At 40.0% G+C, this 26,670-nt stretch overlaps 1 protein-coding gene across 4 annotated transcripts in view; it reads left to right on the forward strand.

Moving 5' to 3' along the window:
* The first annotated feature begins 5,800 nt into the window (after positions 1–5,800).
* Positions 5,801–26,670, forward strand: part of CNRIP1 (cannabinoid receptor interacting protein 1) — a 35,660-nt gene continuing 14,790 nt past the window's right edge. The window contains exons 1-3 of one of the 4 annotated variants that reach the window (XM_055242781.2): positions 5,813–6,018; positions 6,324–6,536; positions 8,483–8,633. In XM_055242781.2, the coding sequence (XP_055098756.1) occupies positions 6,445–6,536; positions 8,483–8,633 (243 nt within the window). In that variant the 5' untranslated portion in view covers positions 5,813–6,018; positions 6,324–6,444. Of the gene's footprint in view, positions 6,569–8,482; positions 8,634–26,670 lie in introns of all 4 variants that reach the window. The other 3 variants (XM_055242779.2, XM_055242782.2, XM_055242780.2) reach the window with 3 other exon arrangements.

Here is a 26,670-nt window from a genome sequence, read left to right on the forward strand (position 1 = left end):
TTATCCATGCCTCCTTATCTTCTCCCAGCCCTCCATGACCCCCAACATTTTGATTAATTGAAAGTTGCCCATACCATGATTGCTGTAGGACTTCAAAGGAAGTGAGTGTTGGTGGGGGCTAGACTAGTTGATTATAGCTTCAAGGAGAAGGAAGAACTTGAATTGGGCCTTGGTGAAGGAGAAGAATGACAATCTTGAATAATTAATGTATCTGTACATTCACTGAACCAATATAAGCACCTCTATACAGTGGGGTCAGCTCTAAGTACTGGGAATATAGTTATAAACAGAATATAATCTCTGCCCTCAAGGTATTTATACACTGGAGTTGCAGAGGACGGTGGGGGTACAATATACAAGTAGGCAAGTTTCTTTTGTAATTACAGCTGGTGACAAGTGCTCTGAAGAAAAATAAAGTGAGTGAGGACCTGGAGTATGATGCAGGCGGGGAAATATTCACAACAGACTGTAAGGGGAAAGAGTGGGAGTGGGACGGACATCAGGATGCCATATGCAGGGTTCTGCATGGGGGTGATAGTAGCCTGTACCGCAGTGGTAACAGTAGGAATGGTGAGAAGTGCCTGGAAACAGCTTGCTTGTGAAGAACTGATAGGACTTCCTGATAGATTTGATGCAAAGGGTTAAAAAGACAGGGATCAAGAATAAACCAATATTTTTTTTACCTGAGCAACTGAGTAAACTATGATGCCTCTTACTGAGATAAGAAACCTTCGGCGGGGTGTGGTGGCTCATACCTGTAATCCCAGCACTTTGGGAGGCCGAGGCAGGTGGATCTCTTGAGGTCAGGAGTTCAAGACTAGCCTGGCCAACATGGTGAAACCCCATCTCTACTAAAAATACAAAAATTAGCCAGCGTGGTGGCCGGCGCCCGTAATCCCAGCTACTCAGGAGGCTGAGGCAGGCAGATCACTTGAACCTGAGAGGCGGAGATTGCAATGAGCCAAGATCACACCACTGCACTCCAGCCTGGGTGACAGAATGAGTGAGACACTGTCTCCAGAAAGAAAAAAAAAGTAACCCTCAGGGAGAATGAATTTGAGGTTAAAAAAAAATTGAGAATTCACTTTTAGCCATGTTATGCTTGGGACCCCTGTTAACCTATTAGACACACATGTAGAGATATTCTGTCAGGAGTTGGTTATGTGAATCTGGAACTTAGACAAATGTTTGAACCTGGAGATATAAAATTAGAAGTATCGGTGTGGTGGAAATAATACAGATACTTCCACCTAATGTAAGGAGGTTTGTGTTCTTTTTCAATGGAACTCTAGCCAGCCTCACAAAAGGAGTCAAGAACAGGAAAAGTAGAAAACTATCTTCATGGAATCTAGTTTTAATTGAGTATTTACTTTCATTTGTGGAGAAAAAGTGAGTGGAGCTGTCCTGGTTGTTCAGGAAAGATAACATTTATGCCAGGAAACAGCAAAAGTATTATTTGGAACATAAATTGCTATGCTAAATTGGCCCAGAACAAAATACAAAACTGACATTACGATTGCCATCACCTGATCAAGGTGCACGTGACTGTATAAGGAGGTAATCAAATCCCCTAAGAGCCTAGCACACAAATGAGGCCCATTGCTCATTGCCATGGCTACAAAATCCTTTGGGTCTAAGGGAGGACCTAGGTTCTTCAGAATTGGTCCAGGAGTATGGCTTTGTCTTTATGTCTGTTAAATCTAGCCAGAAATAAAGCCCTGATATAAATGTAAAGTGCACCTGGCTGGGCACGGTGGCCCACACCTGCAATCCCAACACTTTGGGAGGCTGAGGCAGGTGGATCACTTGAGGTCAGGAGTTCAAGACCAGCCTGACCAATATAGTGAAACCGTGTCTCTGCTTTAAAAAATACAAAAAAATTAGCTGGGCATGGTGGCACATACCTATAATCCCAGCTACTCAGAAGGCTGAGGCATAAGAATTGCTTGAACCTGGGAGGTAGAGGTTGCAGTGAGCTGCGATCGCACCACTGCTCTCCAACCTGGGTGACAGAGCTAGACTCCATCTCAAAAATAAGAGTAAAATAAAATAAAATAAAATGTAAAATGTACCAGTTAAGATCTCTAATGCTAAGACATTCTGAGGTAGGCAAAGGGAAGGAGTCAAGCACATCATAAATCATTGACACTAATTTAAAAATAAAAATAAGAAATAACTCCTGCAGATGTTAAACTGTACCTGAATACAAACATGAATAAAAAGGAAAATACATTGTTAAATGTGCTGGTATTATATTGTGTATATGTGTTTGTGTGTGTGTATAACCCAAGCCCAGGACACATTATGACACATGACATAATTGCATGTATACATATGTATGTGTATAACCCAGTCCCAGCACTCTTAACTACTTTATTTTCATATCCATGCACACAACTATGTCCTGTGTCATAATGCTAACTGTTTTTGAACTCTATATTATGAATTCGGCAGAGACTGGAACAGCGAATATGGAACGGTTGTTAGCACAATGTCTTAGTCTGTTCATGCTGTTATAACAAAATACCTTAGCCTGATAATTTATAAACAACAGAAATTTATTGCTTACAATTCTGGAGGCTTGGAAGTCTAAGGTCAAGGCACCAGAAAATTTGGTATCTGGTGAGGGCTCACTGTTTGCTTTACAGATGGCAACTTCCCGCTGCATCCATACATGGTAGAAGAGGGCAAACGAGCTCCCTCAAGCGCCTTTTACAAGGGTACTACTAATCCCATTCACGTGGGCAGAAGAGCCCTTATGACCTAATCACCTCCAAAAGAACCCACTTCTTAATACTATTGCTTTGTGGATTCGGTTTCAACATAGCCATTTTGGGGGAACACAAGCAGCTGGGAGGCTGAGGCAGGAGAATCATTTGAACCATAGCAGGTGATTCCTCTGAATGACAACTAAGTCCATCGTTCACTTGGGCTCAATTTCACAATTTTCAAAAGAATGATAATAAGCATTGTCCATTAGACAGACAATGTTTAAGATCACTAATGTGAGGTAATAATTAAAGAATCGACAATAAGACTGAAAGCACTAGATACCTTAAAAATATAAAGCAAGAAATGAATTAATGCAGGAAGAAAAAGCTAAATACCGCATGTTCTCATTTTTAGTGGGTGCTAACCATTGGATACCCATGGACATAAAACAGTTTTTCAACCCTCACCCATCTCCCTCCCTCCCTGGCTAGTAGTCTTCATTCCATTGGTAACAATAGACACTGAGGACTTGCGTGATGGGATCATTTCTACTCCAAACCTCAGCATCATGCAATATACTCCAGTAACAAACCTGAATCTAAACTAAAAGTTGCTACATATTCAGTAAGTATATTTTTAAATAAAAACAGTAACAATGTATTGAGTGTCTATATGGGCCTGATATTCTTGCATGTTTTACACAATTTCATTTGGTTCTATGAGCATCATCTATGTCACCATCATCATTTTACAAATGAAAAAGCTGGGGCTCCAAGAGACTAAAGCAGCTTTGCTCAAGGTCAGTCAGCTTGTAATCCACAGATCTGGCAACACAAACACAGATCCATCAGACTCCATATTCATATTCTTTGCACATATGTATCAGTGATGATAAATTTTCCAATTACTTTTACATTTATTAATTTCATTTTAAGACATTACATTGTATGGTCCTGAAAATGCTATTCCTAATGGACATTGCCCAGCATTAGTAACACCTTGTATTTGAAAAGTAATTTATTTTTTTCAAACAATTTCCATTTCCTCATTCAATTCTCACAATGTTGGGAAGGAGGTATTTTAATCCTCATTTTACAAAGGATGAAAATTGAAACATAAAGATGTTAAGTTATTTGCATAAAGAAACTAAAAAGTGGCAGAGTTAGGTTTTTTTATTTTATTTTATTTATGAGATGGTAGTATTACTATGTTGCCCATACTGGCCTCAAACTCGTCGGCTTAAGTGATCTTCCCACCTGAGCCTCCCAAGTAGTGGAGACTACAAGAGTGCACTGCCTAGCCAGGCTAGAACCAGAGTTTTTTGTTTTTGTTTTTGTGTGGGTTTTTTTTTTTTCAGACGGAGTCTCACTTTGTTGCCCAGGCTGGAGTGCCAGTGGCGTGATCTCGGCTCACTATAAGCTCTGCCTCCCCAGCTCAAGTGATTCTCATGCCTCAGCCTCCCAAGTAGCTGGGACTACAGGCGTGCGCCACCATGCCTGGCTAATTTTTTGTATTTTTAGTAGAGATAGGTTTTGCCATTTTGGTGAGGCTGGTCTTGAACTCCTGGCCTCAAATGATCTGCCCGCCTTGGTCTCCCAAAGTGCCGGGATTCCAGGCATGAGCCACCATGCCGGCCTTAGAACCAGGTTTTAAAATGGAGTCATCCTCCTCCAGGTCCAATGCTCTTTTTGATACACAGGTGGAAGTTGGCTTGAGATTGTGGGGTTGCTAAACAAAAGGTTGAGGAAAAAAGGCAAAATCTCCAAAAAGGCTTTTAAATGACCCCAAAAAGATACTCACCCTCTTTCCACTACTCATACATCACAATAACCAACATTAATTTTACTGTGTAACTCTCTCATTCTTTTAAAAGAGCTAATACAAACATACGCATTTATATTCTTTTTAAATTTTCATTGTTCTAAAACACTAGAGATGCTACTTGCAATTAGATTTCCTTTCATCATTCCAGGTAAATCACAAGGATCTAACTAATTTTAAAGACACGAAAGAATTTACATATGGACATGATTAAGACCACAACCATAAGTCAATTCAACAACGATTTCTGGAGCACCTACTATGTGTCAGGCACTGTTTTGGCATGCTGGGGAAACAGCAACAAACAAAACAGACAAAATCCTCGCCCTCAGGCTTTGTTTCCCAGCCACCCCACTTTTGTCATTAACAGTTTTTGCCTATGTGTTTGCCAATGCAACCTATATTTCATTATTTTGATAGTTGTGTAACGTTCTATAGTATGGGTATATAAGAATTTATTCAGCCATTTATTTATTGGTTAACATTTCATTTAGGTTTTATTTTTATTTTTGCAACCAATGTTGCAATAAACACCCATATTACATATATATATTATATGTATAGCTTATTATTTCTTAAAAAAAAAAAAAAAGCAGTCTAACTTGGGTAAACAAAAACTGCCAAGCAAATGCATCCCTACCCATTTGTTCTCACTAGCCAGATGTGCTCCCTGGCTCTGGTACTATCCACCTGGGTGGTGCTGAAGCAGGTGCTCTCTCTGCTCTGGGAAGCCATTCCCAGTACAGTCCTCACCCCCTGAGTCTCCCCTCGCTTCCAAAAGTCAGCTGTCAACCGACCTCTGCCGCGAAAACTGTCTAATCACGCTTAATATGCAAATCTAAACTCTGCGGTGTCGCATAGGGCGCCCTGCCAATAATCCTTTGACCCATCCCACCTCTTGGCCATTTTGTCACCAGAATGCCTTAGGCTCATGTCAGTTGCCTTTTACAGGGTTAATAGATCACCCTTCAAAATCTGTGTAAATATATGTGATTCATTACATATATTTATGTATGTGTCATTTTTGAGACGAGCATATGTATAATGGAAATGTACACCCACAAGAAGATGTAGCTCCTTGAATATGGTTATTTTTTTTCTCTTGCATCCATTCCTAATCCAGTGTGGCTCCATCACGTGGAATTGCGCCTTTCCTCGGCCATTTCCCCTAAGCTTTGGAAAGACTCATATTTCCTGAAATTTAAATCACCGGCTAGCGGTTTCCTGTCTCCCCCTTCCCGCCTCCCTTTCCCCCCTCCCCCCCTCAGCCTCCTCCCGCTTGGCTGGCGCCAGATCCGCGAGCAGCAGTGTCCACCTCAACGTAGTTGGCCGAGGCGGTATCCAGATTCCGGGGGTCTCGCTCCTTGGCATAGTGGTCGCTTAACTCCAGCGCCTTCCCAGTGCCTCCCAAGCCTCTCCTCCTCCTGCCCGGGGCTGTTATAGGAGGAGCCTAAATGTCCGCTTCCCCAGCTGAAGGGGATTGTGGTGCGTAAACAGGATTAACTCCCTCGCCCCCAGCTGCACGGATGTGCGCGGCGGCCTGCGGGCCAGAGCGAGCCTTCGAGTGCGCGGAGGGCGCCGCACCGGAGCGGGGGATGGGGAAGCGCGCGGCCTTGGAGCCGTTTCTTGGGCCCGCTTCCTCGCCGAGTGGGGAGGGGGGCCACAGCCTAAGGAGCTGCTCCTCAAAAGCCCGGGCGGACGGCGGCGACGGCGCGGGTTCCTAGCGGCAGCCTCAGCTCCACCACCTCCCTCACCCTCCCCGCGCTTCCTCTCCGCCCCTCGCGCTCCAGCCACTCGGCCGCAGCCCGCGCTGTCCTCCGCCCCCCGGAGCCGCCGCGCCAGACCCTCGCCCAGACATGGGGGACCTGCCGGGCCTCGTGCGCCTCTCCATCGCTCTGCGCATCCAGCCCAATGACGGCCCGGTCTTTTACAAGGTGGACGGGCAGCGCTTCGGCCAGAACCGCACCATCAAGCTGCTCACCGGCTCCTCCTACAAGGTTGAGGTGAAGATTAAGCCCAGCACGCTGCAGGTCGAGTGAGTGCGGGGCGCCTGGTGGCAGCAGGGTACCCCATGGGATACAGGCAGAGGACTGAGGCCCCCAGGACAGCCCGAGCCTCCCAGGGGCCTCTGGCCTCGCGCCGCTCCCAGCGGGCCCGGGGGTTGGAGGAAGAGGTCACTCCCTGTCCGCCTTCGTCCCCTTCCTTCCCTTTGGCTTGTATTCCTCCATCCTCGCTTCCCTCCACCCATCGCAGTGACCTCAGTGGGTACTTTAAAATCAGTGACAAGAAGCCAGGGTTTTTGCTTGTCTGTTTCTTATAAATTTCTCCTGCCTTCTGTCCAGCCTTGGGTGCGGAACCGCAGGCGGTCGGGGTGGAGCAGATGGGAGAGGTCCGCAGGGTTCACACACCGCAATCCCAGCCCTCCTGCGCGCGGTCCAGACGGCCCACCGGGTCTGCCCGCAAGGCTGAAGAAGGGAGAAAGGAGGAATGAGGTGGAAAGGCAGGGGAGGGGTGGTTACTGGGGCTCCCTGAGGGATGCTCCCCGCTCCCTTCGCCATTCCGTGGCTGGGACCCTGGGATGGAGCAGCAGACACTAGTAAGAGAACGGCCGCCCCTTCTCTGGCCTAGTTTCACGGTTTTCCATGCCGTATGCTTTTCTTTTTCTCCTGAGTTGTTTGTTCAGGCTGCTGATGGTGCCTGGGATTAGCAACATCCTCACAGCAAGAGGATGTTTTTTGGTTTATCCATGGCAGGGACGATTTCTTCCCAGCGACCGCTGGATGATGCACCCAGTAAACCTCTGGCGGGAAAGTGTGTGGAAGCATGCAGTAGCCTACCGGGAAGAACTGCGGGTGGAGCTCTTTACCTCTCGCTTCTACCTACCAAAGTCTAGTCTGCAGAGAGAAAATAAACCAGCATTTATTGTATCTACTACATGGTGGGCATTATTGCGGGGGTGGAAGGACTTTGAATTCATCAGATACTACTTATAGCTTACGTTTTAATTCAATAAACTTGTATTAGCCTTCCAAGGTGCAAGGACCTAAAACCAAATTTGGATGGTTTCTGGTACTTCTGGTTCATCTATTTGTCAGTATCCCCCACAGCTCCATGCACCCTTTATTCTCACATTTCCCAGTGTTCTGTGCACCTGGATATAATCCAGGCTTTTCCTTTCCCTTCTTTCCTGCCAACCTTATCCCCGGAGTTATCTGTTAATATATTCCATTTTTTTTTTTTTTTCAGAGTATTCCTCTAGTGTTCAAACTAATCTAAAAGTTAATTTGTTAGGAATAAAACTATTTTTTCTGGTTACATTTTAATGCTATCAAGGATTTCTCAACTCTAACCCTGTGGTTCTCAAACCTGAGTATACATCAGAATCACCTGGAGGGCTTGTTAAAACACAGATGCTGGAGCTGTCCCTAGAGTTTCTAGTTTAGTCTATGGTAGGGCCTAAGAATTTGTTTTCTAAGGTCTGCAGGTGATGCTAATACTGCTGGTCCAGGGAGTTGGTTTTGAGAACCATTATCCTAACACAAAAGAATGATGCCAGTGAGAATTTCTGATGGTGTAGAAGGCTTGAGGTACTCCACATCATAGGACCCCTGATTGTTGCAACAGGAGAAAAAAAGTAATAGAGGACGAGGTCAGTATTCTCAATCCTACCTGCATGTTAAGATCACCTAGATAACCTTAAAATAAATGTACCAGTGTCCAAACTACATCCCAGGCCAACTGAATCCTAATGTCTGGGGCTGGGGATAGGTAGGTTTTTAATTCATAAATAGGAGAAGCACTGCCTCCTGAACTTGCAGAACTTTCTCCCACACCACAGTGCCCCCCTTAGCGAAACCTTATAAGTTTCCTGCCTAGAGTTTTGGTCCAAAACAGGACAGGGTGCCTAGGCTAATTTCAACCATATGTGGTCAACTCAAGTCTATTGCAGGAATATTTCCATTGGCGGTGTTCTTGTCCCACTGGAACTGAAATCTAAAGAGCCTGATGGGGACAGAGTTGTTTATACGGGTACATATGACACAGAAGGTGTGACCCCAACCAAGAGTGGAGAACGGCAACCCATCCAGATCACCATGCCGGTAAGGCCTGCTTGGGGGTATAGGAGTATGGTGCCATGGAAAATGGAAACCACAGAAAAGAAAACAATCACTATCTCTCTCTAAGTAAAGGTGTGTTGGGAGCCAATTACTGTGGAAATTGAGTTGTGGATTTCCTTCAAGTATCTGCTGGAGAGAGAACTACTTAATTAATGCTCTTTTGCATGACAGACGAACCCGTAGATGCTGAAAAGACACCATAAGTAGAAGCAGATGGTTCTGGAAGAAAGAGTACCTATATTGCCATTTTCCCAGTTTAGTCTGCATCAGAACTGGTTTAGATAATTGGCCGTGAAAAGTTTCTGATTCCAAGTAGGCCACAATTTTCTGGTTAAGAGAAAGCTGATTTGAATGACACTTTGCTACTTAAAGCTAAATGGAGGAGCCAAAAAAAGTGTCATGGGAAATAATACAGCTCTTATATATAATATCCTATAATACACCTATTATATATAATATACACCTATTATATATATGCCTATATAATATATAATATATATACACCTATATTATATATAATATACTTATTATATATGATATCTGGTAATCCTATCAGATATCATATATAATAAAATGATATACTCTGGTAATATGGCCCCAAGTAAGAAAAAACAAATTGGTAGAAAGGATAGAGTCAAGACATAGATTTAACTGTATGTGCAAACCTAATAAATAGGTGATGAAGCAAGCTTGCTAAAGCACAGGAAAAGGAAAGTTCACCTAAACTGCTGCTTGCAAACTGGGCAGCCTTTTCCCTCTGCAAGAACAACCTTCAACTGTCTGCCCTCTAGCTTTATAGGAAGTATCACAGGGGTTTTCAAATGTCAGTATGCATGAGAATCTCCTTGGGAGTTTGTTTAAAATTCCAGTCCTAGGTTCCCTCTCCAGTGATCTTAGCTCAGTAGAGCTAGGGTGGGGACAGAGAAACTCTTAGCAAGCATACCAGATCCTGAAGAGGATGGTGTGGGAATGTACTTTGAGAAATGCCTATCTAACCTTTAGAACCTTAAAGTGTTCCCAGTCCCCAATATACTTTTAAAAACCACAACAGTCACATAAGGAAATAATCTAGCAGCTCATCCCTTTGTCTCCGATGTTTGAACTATTTTTAGAAAGTGCCCTGTTGTTCTATCAACCTTCAACAGGGAAAAATACAAAAATGAGGGAACTGTATAATTCCCGCAAGAGAGAAGTGTTAACATGTCAATAAATGTTCTTAGAAAGTTGTTTCTATGTCTTTGAATATATATGTGTGAGTCTGGGCAACATAGTGGGACCCTATCTCTAAAAAAATTTTTTTAATTAACTGGGTGTGGTGATACCACATCTGTAATGCCAGCAACTTGGGAGGCTGAGGCAGGAGGATCACTTGAATCCAGGAGGTTGAGGCTGCAGTGAGCTATGATCACACCACTGCACTCCAGCCTGGGTGACAAGAGTAAGACCCTGTCACTAAATATATATATTTGAGTATCATTCCATATATGTACTTTTTTTCTACTTGTATACATCTTTCAATGTCAAATATATGCCCATATATATATATGGAATGTCATTTTAAAGCCTGTATGGGTATTGTATTTTATGAGTGTATCAAATTATCCTCAGCCACTTATTGCTGATTATTTCTGGTTTTTGGTATTATAAAGAAAACCACATTACAAATCACTGAGTACTGTACAATTGTCTAATGTTTTCTTGATTCCTAGAAGAAATGTGCATGTTAAGGCATTTTATAAGACTGCCTCACTGACCTCCAGAAAAGCTAGGCAATTTACACTCCTATCATCTGTATTTTAGTATCCATTTCTGTCTGCACTAGGTATCGTTTGCCATGTTTACATATTTTTAATCTGATTGAAATACTTCAATTTTTACTTACTGTTAATTTGAAATCCTGACATGTTCATTTACTATTTGTATTTCCTTCATGGATTATATGTTCGTAGTTTTCACCCATTTTTCTGCCTAAGTGTATCTTATTGATTTTTTGAAAAATCTTTATAAATTTAAAATCATCATTTTTATCACATCTTGAGTGTTCATTTAATATTTGCATTTTTACTTTGTTTACGATATAAACTATAAATTTTGTAGTCAAACATGTTAGCCTTTTCCTTTATTATTTTGCAGTTAAGATCCAGTTTAGAAAGTCTTCCTTGACTCCCAGATTAATTAATTATATATAGACATACACACAGTGGCATTTGTGTATTTTCATGTGAACTCTTATGGTCTCATTTGTTAAATTTTAGATGAATTACAGATTTAGATATTATTTCAGTTCATACTTTTATATTGGAAAGTATTTGCCCACAATGTACAATTATTTAAATCTATACTTCTCCAAAGGTCAGTTTCATAGAAATTTCTTATATTGCAAAAATTTGATTTCCTCCTATACTCCCTAATCTATTCCATTGATCTATTGTTATGCCAATACTGCATTGTTTTAAATACACTGTTTTCATAATATGTATTCATATAGTTTGACCACCTTACTGAACTTGCTTACTAAAATTTTTCAGCTAATCATCTTGGGTTTTTCATATAGATGGTCAGAATCTGAATATAATTGTCTCTTTTTTTTTTTTCCTGGTTGTATTGCATTGTCTAATGTTTCTAGAATAATGTTGACTGCTACTAGCAGTCAATTACAGCTAGTAGCAGTAGTTGGAGATAATTTATCTTATTTGATATATTTGATGAATTACATAAAGTAATACACTTCCAAATACTAAACCTTATTTCTTACAATAAGCCCTACTTAAACATGTATTATTAATATGTTGCTAAATTCTATAGGTTCTTTTATTTAGAATTTTTAGATTTTTAAAATTTGCTTGCTTTATCAGCAAATATTTGAGGATTTCCTGTATATCAGGGACTCGGGGAAGAGTGGTGAACAAAATAGATAATCCGGGTTTCATAAAACTTCTGATCTCAAGGGTGGAAACATACTTTATACATGATTATCAATAATCTAAATAATTGCTAATATGAAAAGTATAGCAAAAAAGTAATGCTGTTAGAGTATATACCAAGGGTCTTATCCTAGTCCAAGATTTGCGGGATGGTTTTCTTGAGGAAAAAATGAAGGATGAATAAGAGTTGGGGAAAGAAAGAGCATTTGAGAAAAGAGTAGTTGCAAAAGTCAAGAGCTGGAGACAGCATATATGTTCTAATGGATGAGAAGCCCAACATGGGGGCATAGAGTGAGGCAAAGACGGTACAAGATAAAGCCAGAGAGGTAAGTAGGGATTAGATGATATAGAACCTTTTTGCCACTGGATTTATCCTAATGACTATAGGAATTCATTGAAGTTTTTGAAATCAACTTTGAGATATAATTAACATAAAATGCACCAACTTTACAGTTACTTAGGTTTTGACAAGTAGATGCTACTATGTAATCACCACCCCAATAAAGATACAGAACACTTCTGTTACCCTGAAAATTATTTGCAGTTAATTCCTCCCAACCTAACCTATCCTGAGCTCGCCATCTCAATATGTTAGTTTTAACTATTTAAGAATTTCATGTAAACAGAACAGTGCTGTTTGACTTCTTTCACTTAGTATAATGTTGAGATTCACCTATGTTGCACATATCAGTAGTTGGTTCATTTTATTGCTGGGTAGTACATTACGTTGTGTGGATATACCATAATTTCTCCCTTTACCAATAAATGGACATCTGGGTTGTTTTTAGCTTTTGCTATTATGAGTAAAGCTGCTGTGAACATTTGAGCATAAGTCTCAGTGTGAACACATTTTCATTTCTCTTGAGTATATACCTAAGAGGACAATTGCTAAATCACATGGTAAGTATGCGTTTATCTATGTAAGAAATATCCAGACTGTTGTACCATTTTGTATATCCACTAGCAGTGTATGAGAATTCTAGTTGCTTTATATACTCAATGTATGTCTTTTTAATTTGGAAATGCCAAAGGCATAGAAGACCCAAAACACTCTTGTTTGATCTATATTGTGGTCCTTAAAACAGGTAGCATAAATCTTCCAGCTTTGTTTATTCAAAGTTATTTTGTTTATTCTAGGTCCTTTGTGTTTTATATAGATTTTAGAATGAGCTTGTCAGTTCCTCCAAAAATTGGGATATAGAGTTTCCATTAAATCTATAGGTCAACTTAAAGATATTTGACATCTTAATATAGAGTTTTCTATACCATGAACATGAAATATCTCTTAGGTCATCTTTAATTTTCTCCACAATATATTACAGTATTTCCTCTACAGACTTTATACATATTTTGTTAAATTTATTATTTCATATTTTTAAATTCTATAAATGGAATCTTTGCTGATACATGGAAATAACATCGATTTTTTGTATATTGGTGTTGAATCCTGAGACTTAGCTAATCTCGCTAATCTCACTAATCCTAATAGCTGTTTTTGGAGGATCCCTAGGATTTTCTAAATATGCTATCATGTCATCTGTAAATAGTTTCTCTTTTCTTTCCAATCTGTATTCCTTTTATTTATGGCCTAATTGCAGTGGCTAGGACCTTCGCAGTATGCTGCTAAATAGAAATGGTGAGAGTGGACATTCTTGTCCCTCAGTCTAAGGGAGAAAGCATTCTGTTTTTCAATACAAAATATAGTAGCTGTAAGGTTCTTTACTGTAAATCTTTTTATCAGGTTAAGGAAGTTCTATTCCTGGTTTACTGAGTGTTTTTTATCATGAACGTATTATAACATGTTTTCAAATAGTTTTTCTGTATCTTTTGAAATGATCATAAGGTATTTTATTCTGTTTATGGTAGATTACATTGCTTTTTCAATGTTAAAATAACCTGGAATTCCCAGGTAAAATAACACTGGTCATGGTTTATTCTCGGTATGTATAACTGGATTTGATTCATTAATATTTTGTTAAGGATTTTTGACATCTGTGTTCTGGGGGGATATTGGTCTATGGTTTTCTTTTCTTATAATGTCTTTGTCTAGTTTTGGGTATCAGAGTAATGCTGGCTACATAAAATGATTTGGAAAGTGTTCGTTTATTTTCTGGAAGAGTTTATATGGAAATGATATTTTTCTTAATGTCAGATAGAATTCACCAATGAAGGCATAGATTATACTTTATTTGAAGATTTTTTATTACAAATTCAATTTCCTTAATAGATATTGGGCTATTCAGGTTTTATTTCCTGAGTTTTTGTAATTTATCTTTGAAGTCATTTATTTCAATTAAATTGTCAACTTTATTGCCATAAAGTTGTTTATAATCTCCACCATTCTTCAATGTCTTAGAATCTCTAATAATGGCTACTCTTTGATCCTTTTTCTTTTTTTTTTTTTTTTTTCCGGAGATGGAGTCTCACTCTGTCTCCCAGGCTGGAGTGCAGTGGCGCAATCTTGGCTTACTACAACCTCTGCCTCCCAGATTCAAGCGATTCTCCTGCCTCAGCCTTCCAAGTAGCTGGGATTACAGGTGCGCACCACCACATCCGGCTAATTTTTTGTATTTTTAGTAGAGACGGGCTTTTGCCATGTTGGCCAGGCTGGTCTCAAACTCCTGACCTCACATGATCCACCCACCTTGCCCTCTCAAAGGGCTCAGATTACAGGCATGAGCCGCCATGCCCGACCTACTCTTTCACTCTTGATATTCAAAATTTGTATTTTTTTCCCCTCTGATTAGTCTAGCTAGAGATTTCAGTTTTACTGGCCTTTTCAAAATCCTAGCTTTTTTTTTTTCACATGCTTCACTGTTTTTCTACTTCATTGTTTTCTAATCCTATACTTATTCCCTTTCCTTGTTTGCTTTGAAATATTTTAATTTAAGTATAATACATATACAGTAAAATGATCCCTTCATAGAGTTCTGCTTGTCTGTAGTTTCGTTATGATGCATCTTAACTGGTTTTTCTCCCCCTTGGGGATCACTGAGTTTCTTGAATCTAGAGGTTAATGTTTTCACCAAAATTGGAGTAGTATTAACCATTGTTTTGTTAAATACTTTTTTAATATTTCATTCTCTCCTTTCTTTGTAGGACCCCAACTAAACATATGTTGAAAAGCTTGGTATTATCCCATAAGTCTTTGAGGACATGTTCAATTTTCTTTCTTTTTTTAATGTATCTTCAGATTAGATCATTTCTACTGATATATCCTTAAGTTCACTGATTCTATTTCTAGTCTTGTGCTTATCTTCTAAATTCTATAGTATTTTTTAGCTCTAGAATTTTCATTTGTCTTTTTTATAGTTTCAGTTTCTCAAGATTCCTTATCTTGGCTAATTGAGACCATGTTTTCCTTAATTTATCTGAGCACATTTGTAATTGCTGGTTCGAAGTATTTAATCCAACACCTGGCTCTAGTTAAGAGTAAATTACTATAGCCTGACTTTTTTTCTTGAATATGGGTCACACTTTCATGTTTCATTACATGTCTAGTAATTTTTGGCTACAAACTTAACATTGTGGATAGTTTATTACCAACTCTAGTTTCTGCTTTATTCTCCTGGGTATTACTGGTTTTTTGTATTCTAGCTGGCAGTGAACATTCCTGTACTCAAACTTCAAGTTCTGTCTTCCAGCAGTATGCAGCAGCTGATCTCTTTGCTCAGTTTTTATAACTTCCAGTTGCTGCTTTTCTAGCCTGGTCTGTTTTGTGCCCATGGAGCTTAGTAATCAGCCAAGGAACTGGACAGCTTATACTGAGATTTTTGGATATAACCACCCTGAGGTTCCCCGTTCCCCTATTTCTCCAGCTGCTCCGTCAATCCAAAACTGTTTTGTTTTATTTGAGATTGAGTTTCACTTTTGTCGCCCAGGCTAGAATGCAGTGGCGCGATCTCAGCTCACTGCAGCCTCCACCTCCCAGGTTCAAGCGATTCTCCTGCCTCAGCCGCCAGGGTAGCTGGGACTACAGGCGCGTGCCACCACGCCTGGCTAATTTTTGTATTTTTAGTAGAGACGGGGTTTCACCATGTTGGCCACACTGGTCTCGAACTCCTGACCTCAAGTGATCCACCTGCCTCGGCCTCCCAAAGTGCTGGGATTACAGGAGTGAGCCTCCGTGCCTGGCCAATCCAAAACTCTTTACTCTGACACCTACTTCTGAGGTTAGGGAATGTACTCAAAATACATACATACATACATACGTAAATATAAAGCAACTATTAATCTTAGCACAACTTTATCTTTCAAGGATTGACTTTTTGCTGGTTTGTCTGCTGTTTCAATGGCCCCTGGAGGGTGTCCCTGTCCCACTATCCTTCATATGCAGTTAGCTAGGGATTACAGCAGAGTTTATAGTCAGATTTGGGGTTCTGTTCCTTCTGCAGATCTTTCTTCCAGGATTTTCTAGGTTATTTCCAGCTTCTCTGCCAGTCCTGATGCTGTTTTCTGCCGCTTCCAACAGATAGGGCTGTCATTTTCTCCTGTCAGGCTTTCAAGGGGTTGAGTAGTCCCCTTTCTGGTAATGTGAGAAGATAGGCACCTTAAAAGCACTCTAGTGCCAGTGCTTAGATTAGAAGGGGAGACAGAAAAGCAAAGAACAATTAGAAGGCCTTTACAGTCTTAAATTTTGGTATTAGGGTTAATAGCTTTGCGAAGTGAATTAGGAACATTTTTTACAGTTTATGCTGTGAAACAGTTTACACACCATAGGACTTAACTGTTACTTGAAAGTCTGACAGAAATTTCCCATAAAAGTCAAGACCAAAAATAAAGATATTTAGAAGGAATGTCTTGAACTCTCAATTTAGCCCATGACTTTTGCCTTTTGGGGGTTTTATTGAGTGACTATTAGTTTTTCTGAGGAAAACATCCATTTCTACGGAATTTTAAAATGTATTTTCAGACCTCTAGAAATATTAAATGCTACTGATAGACCAGTTAAGCCATCAAAAACAACACCCTTAAACAAGTTTAGAAGCACTTTAACTGAATTGCACATTGACACTGGGCTTTCAAAAGTTATGAAAGTTTGCTCTAAGACCTGCACACTGTGCACATGTACCCTAAAACCTAAAGTATAATAATAAAATAAAATAAACAGCTGTGTGTAAAAACAGCTCACAGCTAAATGCCCTAAATGTTTCATGTAGAGTGTTTTCATTTTTATTTTTGTTTTGTTTTTGTTACAAATTAGAGCTAGAAAGGCTTTTTAACTTTTTTTTCTTCTGGGAAACTGAGAATATTTCTCTCCCTTCTAATGATGAGATGATTTAACTCCTTCTTTTTCAGACTGTTTTCTGAAGTGTGGGTCCACCTGAGATATTTCAGTGCTCATTGAAAGGGGTGGGGAGAGGGCAGGCATCTCTCTTGTTCATCTAGTCATGTGCTGCCATATTGGGTAGAAAAAAAAAGTTCTGCAAAAACTTTCTCACTGATAATTGACAATCTGTGTTTTTTTAATTTTTGCACCAGCAAGCAGACAGCCCAGCATCAAATCTAAGCTCAAACCAAGCATTATGTTTAATATGCTTATATTTCAGACCATCATTATGTGTATTTTTTCATTTTCTATAAAATGCTTAACACCTTCTTAAATTCTTTGTAAGATGATATAGGTATAAATATATAAATTAAGGTTAAATAAGGTGGGAAAGTTAAATTATAAAATCTAAAATTATGGAAAAATCAAAATAGACTAGAAAAATTAACTTGATTTTTAAATAGAAATCATAAAAATAAGAAACTATGTCTCTATACAGTATAAAGTGAGAATAAAACAATAGAAATATGACACTTCTTTAAGAGTCTGTGATATTTTAAAAATACCAATCTTCAACAGAAATATTGACAAAACATTTTCCAGAAGAAGAAGCTAAATTAAAATGTAGAAATGTGCATTCTTGTAAATGGTAGTGAAAAGTAAACTAGGAAATCTATTTTTTAAAAGTAATTCCCAATGACATCGGTTTTTTGTTTTTTTTTTTTTTAATAGACAGAATCTCACTCTGTAACCCAGGCTAGAGTGCAGTGGCATGATCATAGCTCACTGTAACCTCAAACTCCTGGGCTCAAGAGACCTTCCTGCCTCAGACTCCTGAATAGCTGGGACTACAGCCACATGCCACCATGCCAAGCCAATTTTTAAATTTTTTGTGGAGATAGAGTCTCACTATGTTGCCCAGGCTCATCTCAAACTCCTGGGCTCAAGCAATCCTCTCACCTCGGCCTCCCAAAGTGCTGGGATTACAGGGGTGAGCCACCACACCTGGCCCAATGATATCATTTTTCTAAACAATGCCTTCTTTGCTGTTAACATTGTAAAATGGTTTGTGTACTTTAAAAGGACCAAAATGGCCATATGTGGGAACAGCCATAAAGATTCATTTCTTTTGAGCAAATATTTCCACCCCTATTAAAGTAGACATATATACAAAACTATTAAAGCACTTTTTGTTAGAGGGCAACTGACATATCTAATATCTGGGGAGTAGTCTAATTGTCATGATACATCATGATAGAGTCCTATGTCATCATTAAAATTGGAACAATGAGGCCAGGCATGGTGGCTCACACCTATAATTCCAGCACTTTGGGAGGACAAGGCAAGAGGATCGCATGTGGCCAGGAGTTCAAGACTAGCCTGAGCAATATAGCAAAATCCTATTTCTACAAAATAAAAAATAAGAAATGAGCCAGGCGTGGTGACATATGCCTGTAGTCTCAGCTACTCCAGAGACTGAGGTGGGAGGGTTACTCTAGCCCAGGCATTCAAGGCTGCAGTGAGCTATGATCAAACCACTATATTCCAGCCTGGGCCACAGAGTGATCCTGCCTCAACAAACAAAGACAAAATTGTAATGATATGTAGTTAGACAATATATACAATCATATAACATTTTGACAAAATTGTAGCAGTGAATAGTTTGACAATATATACAATTGTATAACATTTTGACAAAATTGTAACAATGATATGTAGTTAGACAATATATACAATTGTATAACATTTAATGTTAAATAATTGCAACTATAAAATATGTATATGTGAAGGGGATCTGAAAATCAACTGAATCAAAATGTAAGGATTACTACCACTTTAAAAATTTGCTCAAATTTATGAATCTTATTTCACTTTTTAAAATCATGCAAATCATCTTAAGATGCTGGGGCACATTCCTAGCCTTCCCCTCTGTGTCCAACCAAAAAAGAATTCTACAAGGACTTGAATGGCCTTCTGTCCTGTTTGGTGTGATTGTAAATGACAGTATTCGAGAATCTGACTTTCTTCAAAAAATAACTAATGCAACACCCTTAAGGGTAAGTTCGTAATCTTTTTTTTTTTTTTTTTTTTTGAGATGGAGTCTTGCTCTGTCACCCATGCTATGGTGCAATGGTGCAATCTTGGCTCACTGCAATCTCCACTTCCCAGGTTCAAGCGATTCTCCTGCCTCAGCCTCCCGAGTAGCTGGGATTACAGGCACCCGCCACCACACGCAGCTAAGTTTTGTATTTTCAGTAGAGACGGGGTTTCACCATGTTGGCCAGGCTGGTCTCAAACTCCTGACCTCAGGTGATCCTCCCACCTCGGCCTCCCAAATTGCTGGGATTACTGGCGTGAGCCACTGTGCCCGGCCACCATTTGTAATCTTTATACCATGTTAGAGCTAAAAGTGGCCTTAGAGATTAGATAGTGGAATACATTTTTCATTGAAAACTCAGGCCCACCAAGTTCAGATATGTCTAGGATCACACAGTTAATTAGAGGTAAATAGTATCCTGATACTCTTTTTTTTCCTTTTTTTTTTTTTTTTTGAGATAGGATCTCACTATTACCAGGCTATTATCTCACTGTTACCCAGGCTGGAGTGCAGCAGCGCGATCACAGCTCACTGCAGCCTTGACCTCCCAGACTCGAGCAATTCTCCCACCTCAGCCTGCTGAGTAGCTGGGACTACCACTGCGTACCACCCACACCCAGCTAATTTTTTTTTTTTTTTTTTTTTTTTTTGTAGAGGTGGGGTCTCAGGCTACAATGAAGTGGCATGATTCTAGCTCACTGCAGCCTTGACCTCCGGCAAGTGATCCTCCCACCTCAGCCTCTCAAGTAGCTGGGACCAGAGGCACGCACCACCATACCCAGCAAAACTTTTTTATATTTAGTAGAGACGGGCTTGCTATGTTGCTCAGTCTGGTCTTGAACTCCTGGCCTCAGGTGATTCTCCTGTCTCGGCCTCCCAAAGTGCTGGGATGACAGACATGAGCTACCGTGCCCAGCCTTAATATCATCTTCCAGGTGTGTGTACGTGTTTATTTATTTATTTATTTTTGGCAGAGTCTTTCTCTGATGCCCAGGCTGGAGTGTAGTGGCGCGATCTTGGCTCATTGCAAGCTCCACCTCCCAGGTTCATGCCATTCTCCTGCCTCAGCCTCCTGAGTAGATGGGACTACAGGTGCTCGCCACCACGCCCAGCTAATTCTTTTGTATTTTTAGTAGAGACGGGGTTTCACCGTGTTAGCCAGGATGGTCTCGATCTTCTGACTTCGTGATCTGCCCGCCTTGGCCTCCCAAAGTGCCGGGATTACAGGCGTGAGCCACTGCACCCAGCCTACTTCCAGTTTTAATTCTGACATTTCTGACTTTTTTTAGGCACCCACACTGATGACATTTCCCTTGACAAACTCTGAATAATCCAGGGATGTGCTACTTAATTGATTGGATTTACTTGGACATGTCAAGTTTTCACAATTGTCCATGAGAGTGTGGTGTCTATATATATTTAAATATATATTATATATGTTATATACACACACACACACATATATATATATATATATATATATATATTTTTTTTTTTGAGATGGAGTTTCACTCGTTGCCCAGGCTGGAGTACAATGGCATGATCTCGGCTCACCGCAACCTCTGCCTCCTGGGTTCAAGCAATTCTCCTGCCTCAGCCTCCCAAGTAGCTGCGATTGCAGGCATGTGCCACCATGCCCGGCTGATTTTGTATTTTTAATAGAAACGGGATTTCTCCGTGTTTGTCAGGCTGGTCTCAAACTCTGAACCTCAGGTGATCCACACCCCTCAGCTTCCCAAAGTGGTGGGATTATAGGCGTGAGCCGCCGCACCCGGCCCAGTGTCTATATTTTTTAATACATAAGTTTGAAATGTTTGTGACTTTAAAACGTCATTGGATTGTGTTGGCTATCTGAAAGCTTCAAGACTAGAATAAAAATTTGAACTTAATATAGGAGCTGGTGACTTGATCAGAAAACCTATATTTTCAATCATTTTCTTTATTATCAGCCTATTAGAAATAAGATACAAACACGCCTGTAGTCCCAGCTACTCGGGAGGCTGAGGCAGGAGAACGGCATGAACCCAGGAGGCAGAGCTTGCAGTGAGCTGAGATCACGCCACTGCTCCAGCCTGGGCGACAGAGCGAGACTCTTGTCTCAAAAAAAAAAAAAAAAAAAAAAAAAAACAGATGACCAGTGCTCAAACCAAAACCTATGTGATCATGGTGGGGAACAATCAACTGTCAATCAGCTGCTGCTTCTAGATGTGAAAATTCACATATAGAAACCTAGCCTTCACTGCTGGATTCACGAGTTACAGTTAGGGACCACAGACCTTTTTCTTAAAACATACCCTCAAATCATCTAGTAATTAAGCTAAGGCTCTCCAACTTTTTTTTTTTTTCTTGAGATGGAGTCTCACTCTGTCACCCAGACCAGAGTGCAGTGGCGTGATCTTGGCTCACTGCAAACCCCGCCTCCCAGGTTCAAGCAATTCTCCCTGCCTCAGCATCCTGAGTAGCTGGCATTACAGGCACCCACCACCACACCCATCTAATTTTTGTATTTTTTTTTTTTTTTTTTTTTTTAGTAGAGACGGGGTTTTCACCATGTTGGCCAGGCTGGTCTTGAACTCCTGACCTCAGGTTATCTGCCTGCCTCAGCCTCCCAAAGTGCTGGGATTACAGGCATGCACCCCCTGCACCCGGCTGGCTTTTTTGTTTTGAGACAGTCTCGCTCTGTTGCCCAGTCTGGAGTGCAGTGGTGTGATCTTGGCTCACTGCAGTCTCTGCCTCCCAGGTTCAAGCAATTATCATGCCTCAGCCTCCAAGTAGCTGGAATTACAGGCATGCACCACCATACCCAGCTAATTTTTTGTATTTTTAGTAGAGACAGGGTTTCACCATGTTTGCCAAGCTGGTCTCGAACTCCTGACCTCAGGTGATCTGCCTGCCTTGGCTTCCCAAAATCCTGGGATTACAGGCATGAGCAACTGCGCCTGGACTCTGCAACCTTTTAATGGATGCCTGGACAGGCAAATAAGACTTATGGTAAGTAATAATATCTTTGTTTTAACGACTAAGTCTGAATCATTTTCACATTAAAACAAAAGAAGACCCTGTGCTTCAGCTATTCAAAATGATATAGAAATTCTCGCTTTACAGATCCAAATAGGAAGAAGTTTTGAATCGAGTGCTTTTGAAACTGTTTGAATTAATCTTCTTTCCTAGTGTTCTGTTTACATCTAGAGCAAAAGAAGTGTGAATCCAACCTGCTAAGACCAGAGGCCCAGAGGGAGCAGTAGTAGCATGAGGAGGTGAACAGGAAATTACAGCTCAGGTCTCCCCAAGCCAGGTCAGCTCCAGAGAGGAGTTGGGGAGGTCTCCTCTCTGCGCTCTGAGTACTTGGAAGAGAGGGAAGAGTCTCATTTATGATGACCTTCTCCACACTTACCCAGTGCTCAGGACATTTTAAGTGAAAGGTAGCTTAATTGGCCCTCTAAGACCTCATTAAGATTCTGGCAATTTTAGTATTTGCAGTTCTGCTTTAAGTTAATATTTCCTTTCAACTCTGATGACATATCCTAGCTATTATTGTCTTTTGAGTCTTGCTTAAGAGTCCAGAGTTGATACCAAGTAGTTTAAAATGTTTTTCAAATCATCGAATACATGATTCTGGGATAACTGGCTATTTGGGGGAAATGTTACTGTTCTTTTCTGATATCACACTTCAAAGTGAACTGGTGAAAAAATCATTCGTAACTGTATAGTCTCCTAAGCTGTGTTGCCTTGATTTGCCACTGCCCATAGTGACACTGCAGCTACTGTCAATGACATTTCACAGCCTTTTACTGCCTGCTGAAGCTGTGAGTGGCCACTGAAGTCAGGAAATAGTCAAATGCCTTCTGACTTACATTAATGGCAATGATCTTCAGATAATTCTAGAGGCCCTGGTACTGGGAGCTAATAAAGTGATACCCAACTTTATGCCTCTCAAACTCCATCTCACAGAGCAGTGTGACTAATTCCCAATCAGTCCCTCCAAGGAGAAAGGCCAGGTAGAGAGTCTATCTGCACGAATCACCATCATAATCCCTTTTGTTGGCCCTCTTCACTGGGAGACTGGTGAGAGTTTGGAGGAAGAAGGCAGGGAGGTACATGAGGTGGTAATGAGGCTGAGTATATGTGAGTGGAGGGAAATAGCCTTCCAAATATAGAAGTTGGTCCTCGTGACAGCTGTCTGGTCTAGTACTTGGTGAAAGCTACGACTTTATACAACAAATTATTAGAAATGAGTAAGAGATAATCATAAGATGTAGGAAATTAAGAATAAGCAAAAGATATAAATAGGCAATTAAATACAAGTGGCCAATAAATATATGAAAAATGGTTTTATCTCACTATTGGTAAGTAATACAATGTCAACTTTCATGTAAAATTGGTGAAATAATTGTTCAGGGCTGGCATATTTCTTTATGCAATATGAATTTTATAAGTTAATATTGTATCCTGAAGCCTTGCGAAATTCACTTATTCTACTGGCTGTTCGTTAAGATTGCTTAGTATTTTTAGCAGACACAGTTGTTCACTGGATAGACCGTTTTACTCTCCCCACCGCCCTCTTCTTCCTCTTGCCTTAAGGTACTGGCTAAGACCTGGAATGCAATGCTGAATAGGGGCAGTAAGAACACATATTCTTGCCTTGTTTCCCATCTGACAGGGAAGCCACTCGGTCTCTTGCCATTAAGGATAAAGTTAGCTATAGGTTTTTTGTCAATGCCCCTTAATGAAGTTGAAAAACTTTCCTTTGCTGAGAATAGAATCAATGATACACTGTCAGGTGCTCTTTCTCCATCTATGGATATGATTATATGGTTTTTTTCCTTTATTCTGTTAATATGGTAGATTTTCAAATGTTGAACCACCCATGAATTCAGAAGATAAATCCCTGTTGGTTTTGATGTATTATTCTCAGTATATATTGCTAGATTTGATTTACCAATACTTCAAGCAAATAAAAACTATAAACAAATTTTACATATATGCCCATGAGGAATCTGTCTGTAATTTCTCTTGTAATATTTTTGTCAGGAATTAGGGCAATACTGGCTTCATAAAATTATTTGAGAACTGTTCTGTCTGCTGTATGAAAGAATTTATGTGGAATTGGTGGCTTTTTCCCCTTATATGTCTGAATTTATCAATGCAGCCATTTGGGCCTGAGAGATTTTTAACTACAAATTCAGTTTCCTCATTAGGTAGATGTCAACTCATAGTTTGTGTCTTTCAAGGAAGAACTTGTCCATTTTGTTGAAATCATTAGTATAAGGTTTTCCTAATTTAAGGTCTGTAGGATCCATGGTGATGTCCTCTTTTTCATTCCTAATATTCGTGTTTTTTCTTGCTCAGTTTTGTTAGGGGTTTATCAATTTTAAAGATATTTTCAAAAAAACTAGATTTTAGTTTCATTGTTTTCTCTATAGTCTTTCTTAATTCATTGATTTCTGCTACTTCTTTTTTCTTTCTTTCTTTCTTTTTTTTTTTTTTTTTTTTGAGGCAGAGTCTTGCTCTGATGCCCAGACTGGAGTGCAATGGTATGATCTCAGCTCACTGCAACCTCCGTCTTCCAGGTTCAAGCGATTCTCCTGCCTCAGCCTCCAGAGTAGCTGGGATTACAGGCACCTACCACCACACCCGGCTAATTTTTGTATTTTTAGTAGAGATGGGGTTTCACCATCTCGGCCAGGCTGGTCTTGAACTCCTGACCTTGTGATCCACCTGCCTTGGCCTCCCAAAATGCTGGGATTGCTGGCATGAGCCACTGCACCCGGCCTCTTTATTTTCTTTCTTTGTCTTATCACTATATAGTCACCAGACTGGCTAAAATTGAAAGGACTGGCAATGCCAAGTGTTGGAGAGGATATAGAGCAATTGAAACTCTCATTGCTGGTGAGAATATAAAGTGGGCACAATCACTTAGGAAAAGTTTAACAGTTTCTTGTAAAGACAAATGTACTTTATAAGACCTAGAACTTTTAATCCTATTTAGTGAAGAGAAATGGGAAACATTTACTAATAAAACCTCAAACAATTCAGGAATAGAAAGGCTTGAAATTCAGTGGAAATTGATAGGTCACACCACACTAAAAGTCACAGATGCATATTTATACTGAATTTGTTTACTAATAAAGTAACATCATGTTTCTATGAATAAGATTGTTCTGTCCTCCCAAGTCAATGGATTTCTAAGTGATCTTGATTAATTTCATGTCTGCAGTAGAAGTAGGTGGCATGGTGAATAGAAAGAAGTACACTGGAGATTCTGTGCCAATGGGTTGTAAGACCACCAAAATTGTTTAAAACAAGCTCTTCGGATTCCTCATTTGTTATTGAGGACAAGAGATGAGTCTCCTCTCCTTGGAATCAGATGTGTTCTCTTCCACATTACTTGTGAAGTAAAAAGTGGACCAGGCTTGCAACTCATAAGAAGACTACAGCAAATAAAATGTCCAGGTGGAGTGTCTGCCTCCGCTGGGGCTGCTAAAACAAAATACCACAGATTGGATGGCTGAAACAACAAACATCTATTTCTCAGAACTCTGGAAGCTGGGAAGTCCAAAAATCAAGGCATTAGTCTGGTGAGGACCCTCTTTTTGGTCCATAGACACTTTCTTGATGTATCCTCATATGGCAGAGAAAGAGATCATCTTTCTCATGTCCCTTATGATGGCACTGAACCCATTCATGTGGGCTCTACCCTCATAACCCTCATACTTCCCAAAGGCCCTACCTCCAAATACCATTACAGTTAGGATTTAGCCTTCACCATATGAATTGGAGTTGAAGGAGGGCATAAACATTCAGTCCATAGCAATGCCCTAAAGCATTCTACCTGTGACAATTCATGTAATTTCTCATTCAGGGAGAAAAAAAAACTGTCCACTATAACCATTTATATCAGCAGTTTTGTACAGTGATAAATAGCTCCTAGCTAGGAATTAGGAGACCTAGGTTCTTGTCCTGCTCCTATCATTGGCTGGCTTTGGAGTCTAGACTGAGGGCAAATCATCTAACCTCTCTGAATCTTAGGTTTTTTGTCCATAAAATGGAGATGATAAAACCAGGCACAAGATTAAAGTGGAGTGATGTATGTGAAAGTATCACATAAAATAGAGTGTTATACAAATATACAGAATTATACCTATGCATAAATTGTACTACCCAGGAGCCTATTGGGTAGATTCTCCTTAGAAGGGACAGATGGGCGGGGAGGGAGTGAAGAACCTGTATAGTTGTTCCTGTTCTTTAAGAAGAATGTCAGCTTTCAAGACCGCATCTGTTCCTAGCCAGACAAGAAGAAATTCTAGCTAGGTAGTTAGAGGTCCAAGAAATAGAGCTCCAAAAGAAAGAATAGGAAGACGGCTAATGAGAAGTATAAACAGCTAGGGCATGGGGGAGAGGAAGACATATGCATAGTTAGCAGCAGTTACATTGACTGTTGCTATCAGCATATTTTAACTTTGGTCTCCTTTGTTACTGAGAATTCTTAGATTGAGACTTTTAAAAATTTTTTTAGACATAAGCCTTATGTTTTTCTTGTCTGTGGTTGTAATCAGCTTGGTGGGCTTTTTATTTTTATAACCAACTTTTATTTCAAAAAATAAAAATCTCAGTATTGTTTCTCTCACCCAGCATGATTTTAAGCTGCTTCCTTCAAAATATTAGCTGGTATTTGAAAAGTATTATAAAATATTTTTAGTATAAAGTTTATATTTCAGTGTATATTTT

This window comes from Symphalangus syndactylus, chromosome 14 (assembly GCF_028878055.3).
Source record: "Symphalangus syndactylus isolate Jambi chromosome 14, NHGRI_mSymSyn1-v2.1_pri, whole genome shotgun sequence".
NCBI lineage: Eukaryota > Metazoa > Chordata > Mammalia > Primates > Hylobatidae > Symphalangus > Symphalangus syndactylus.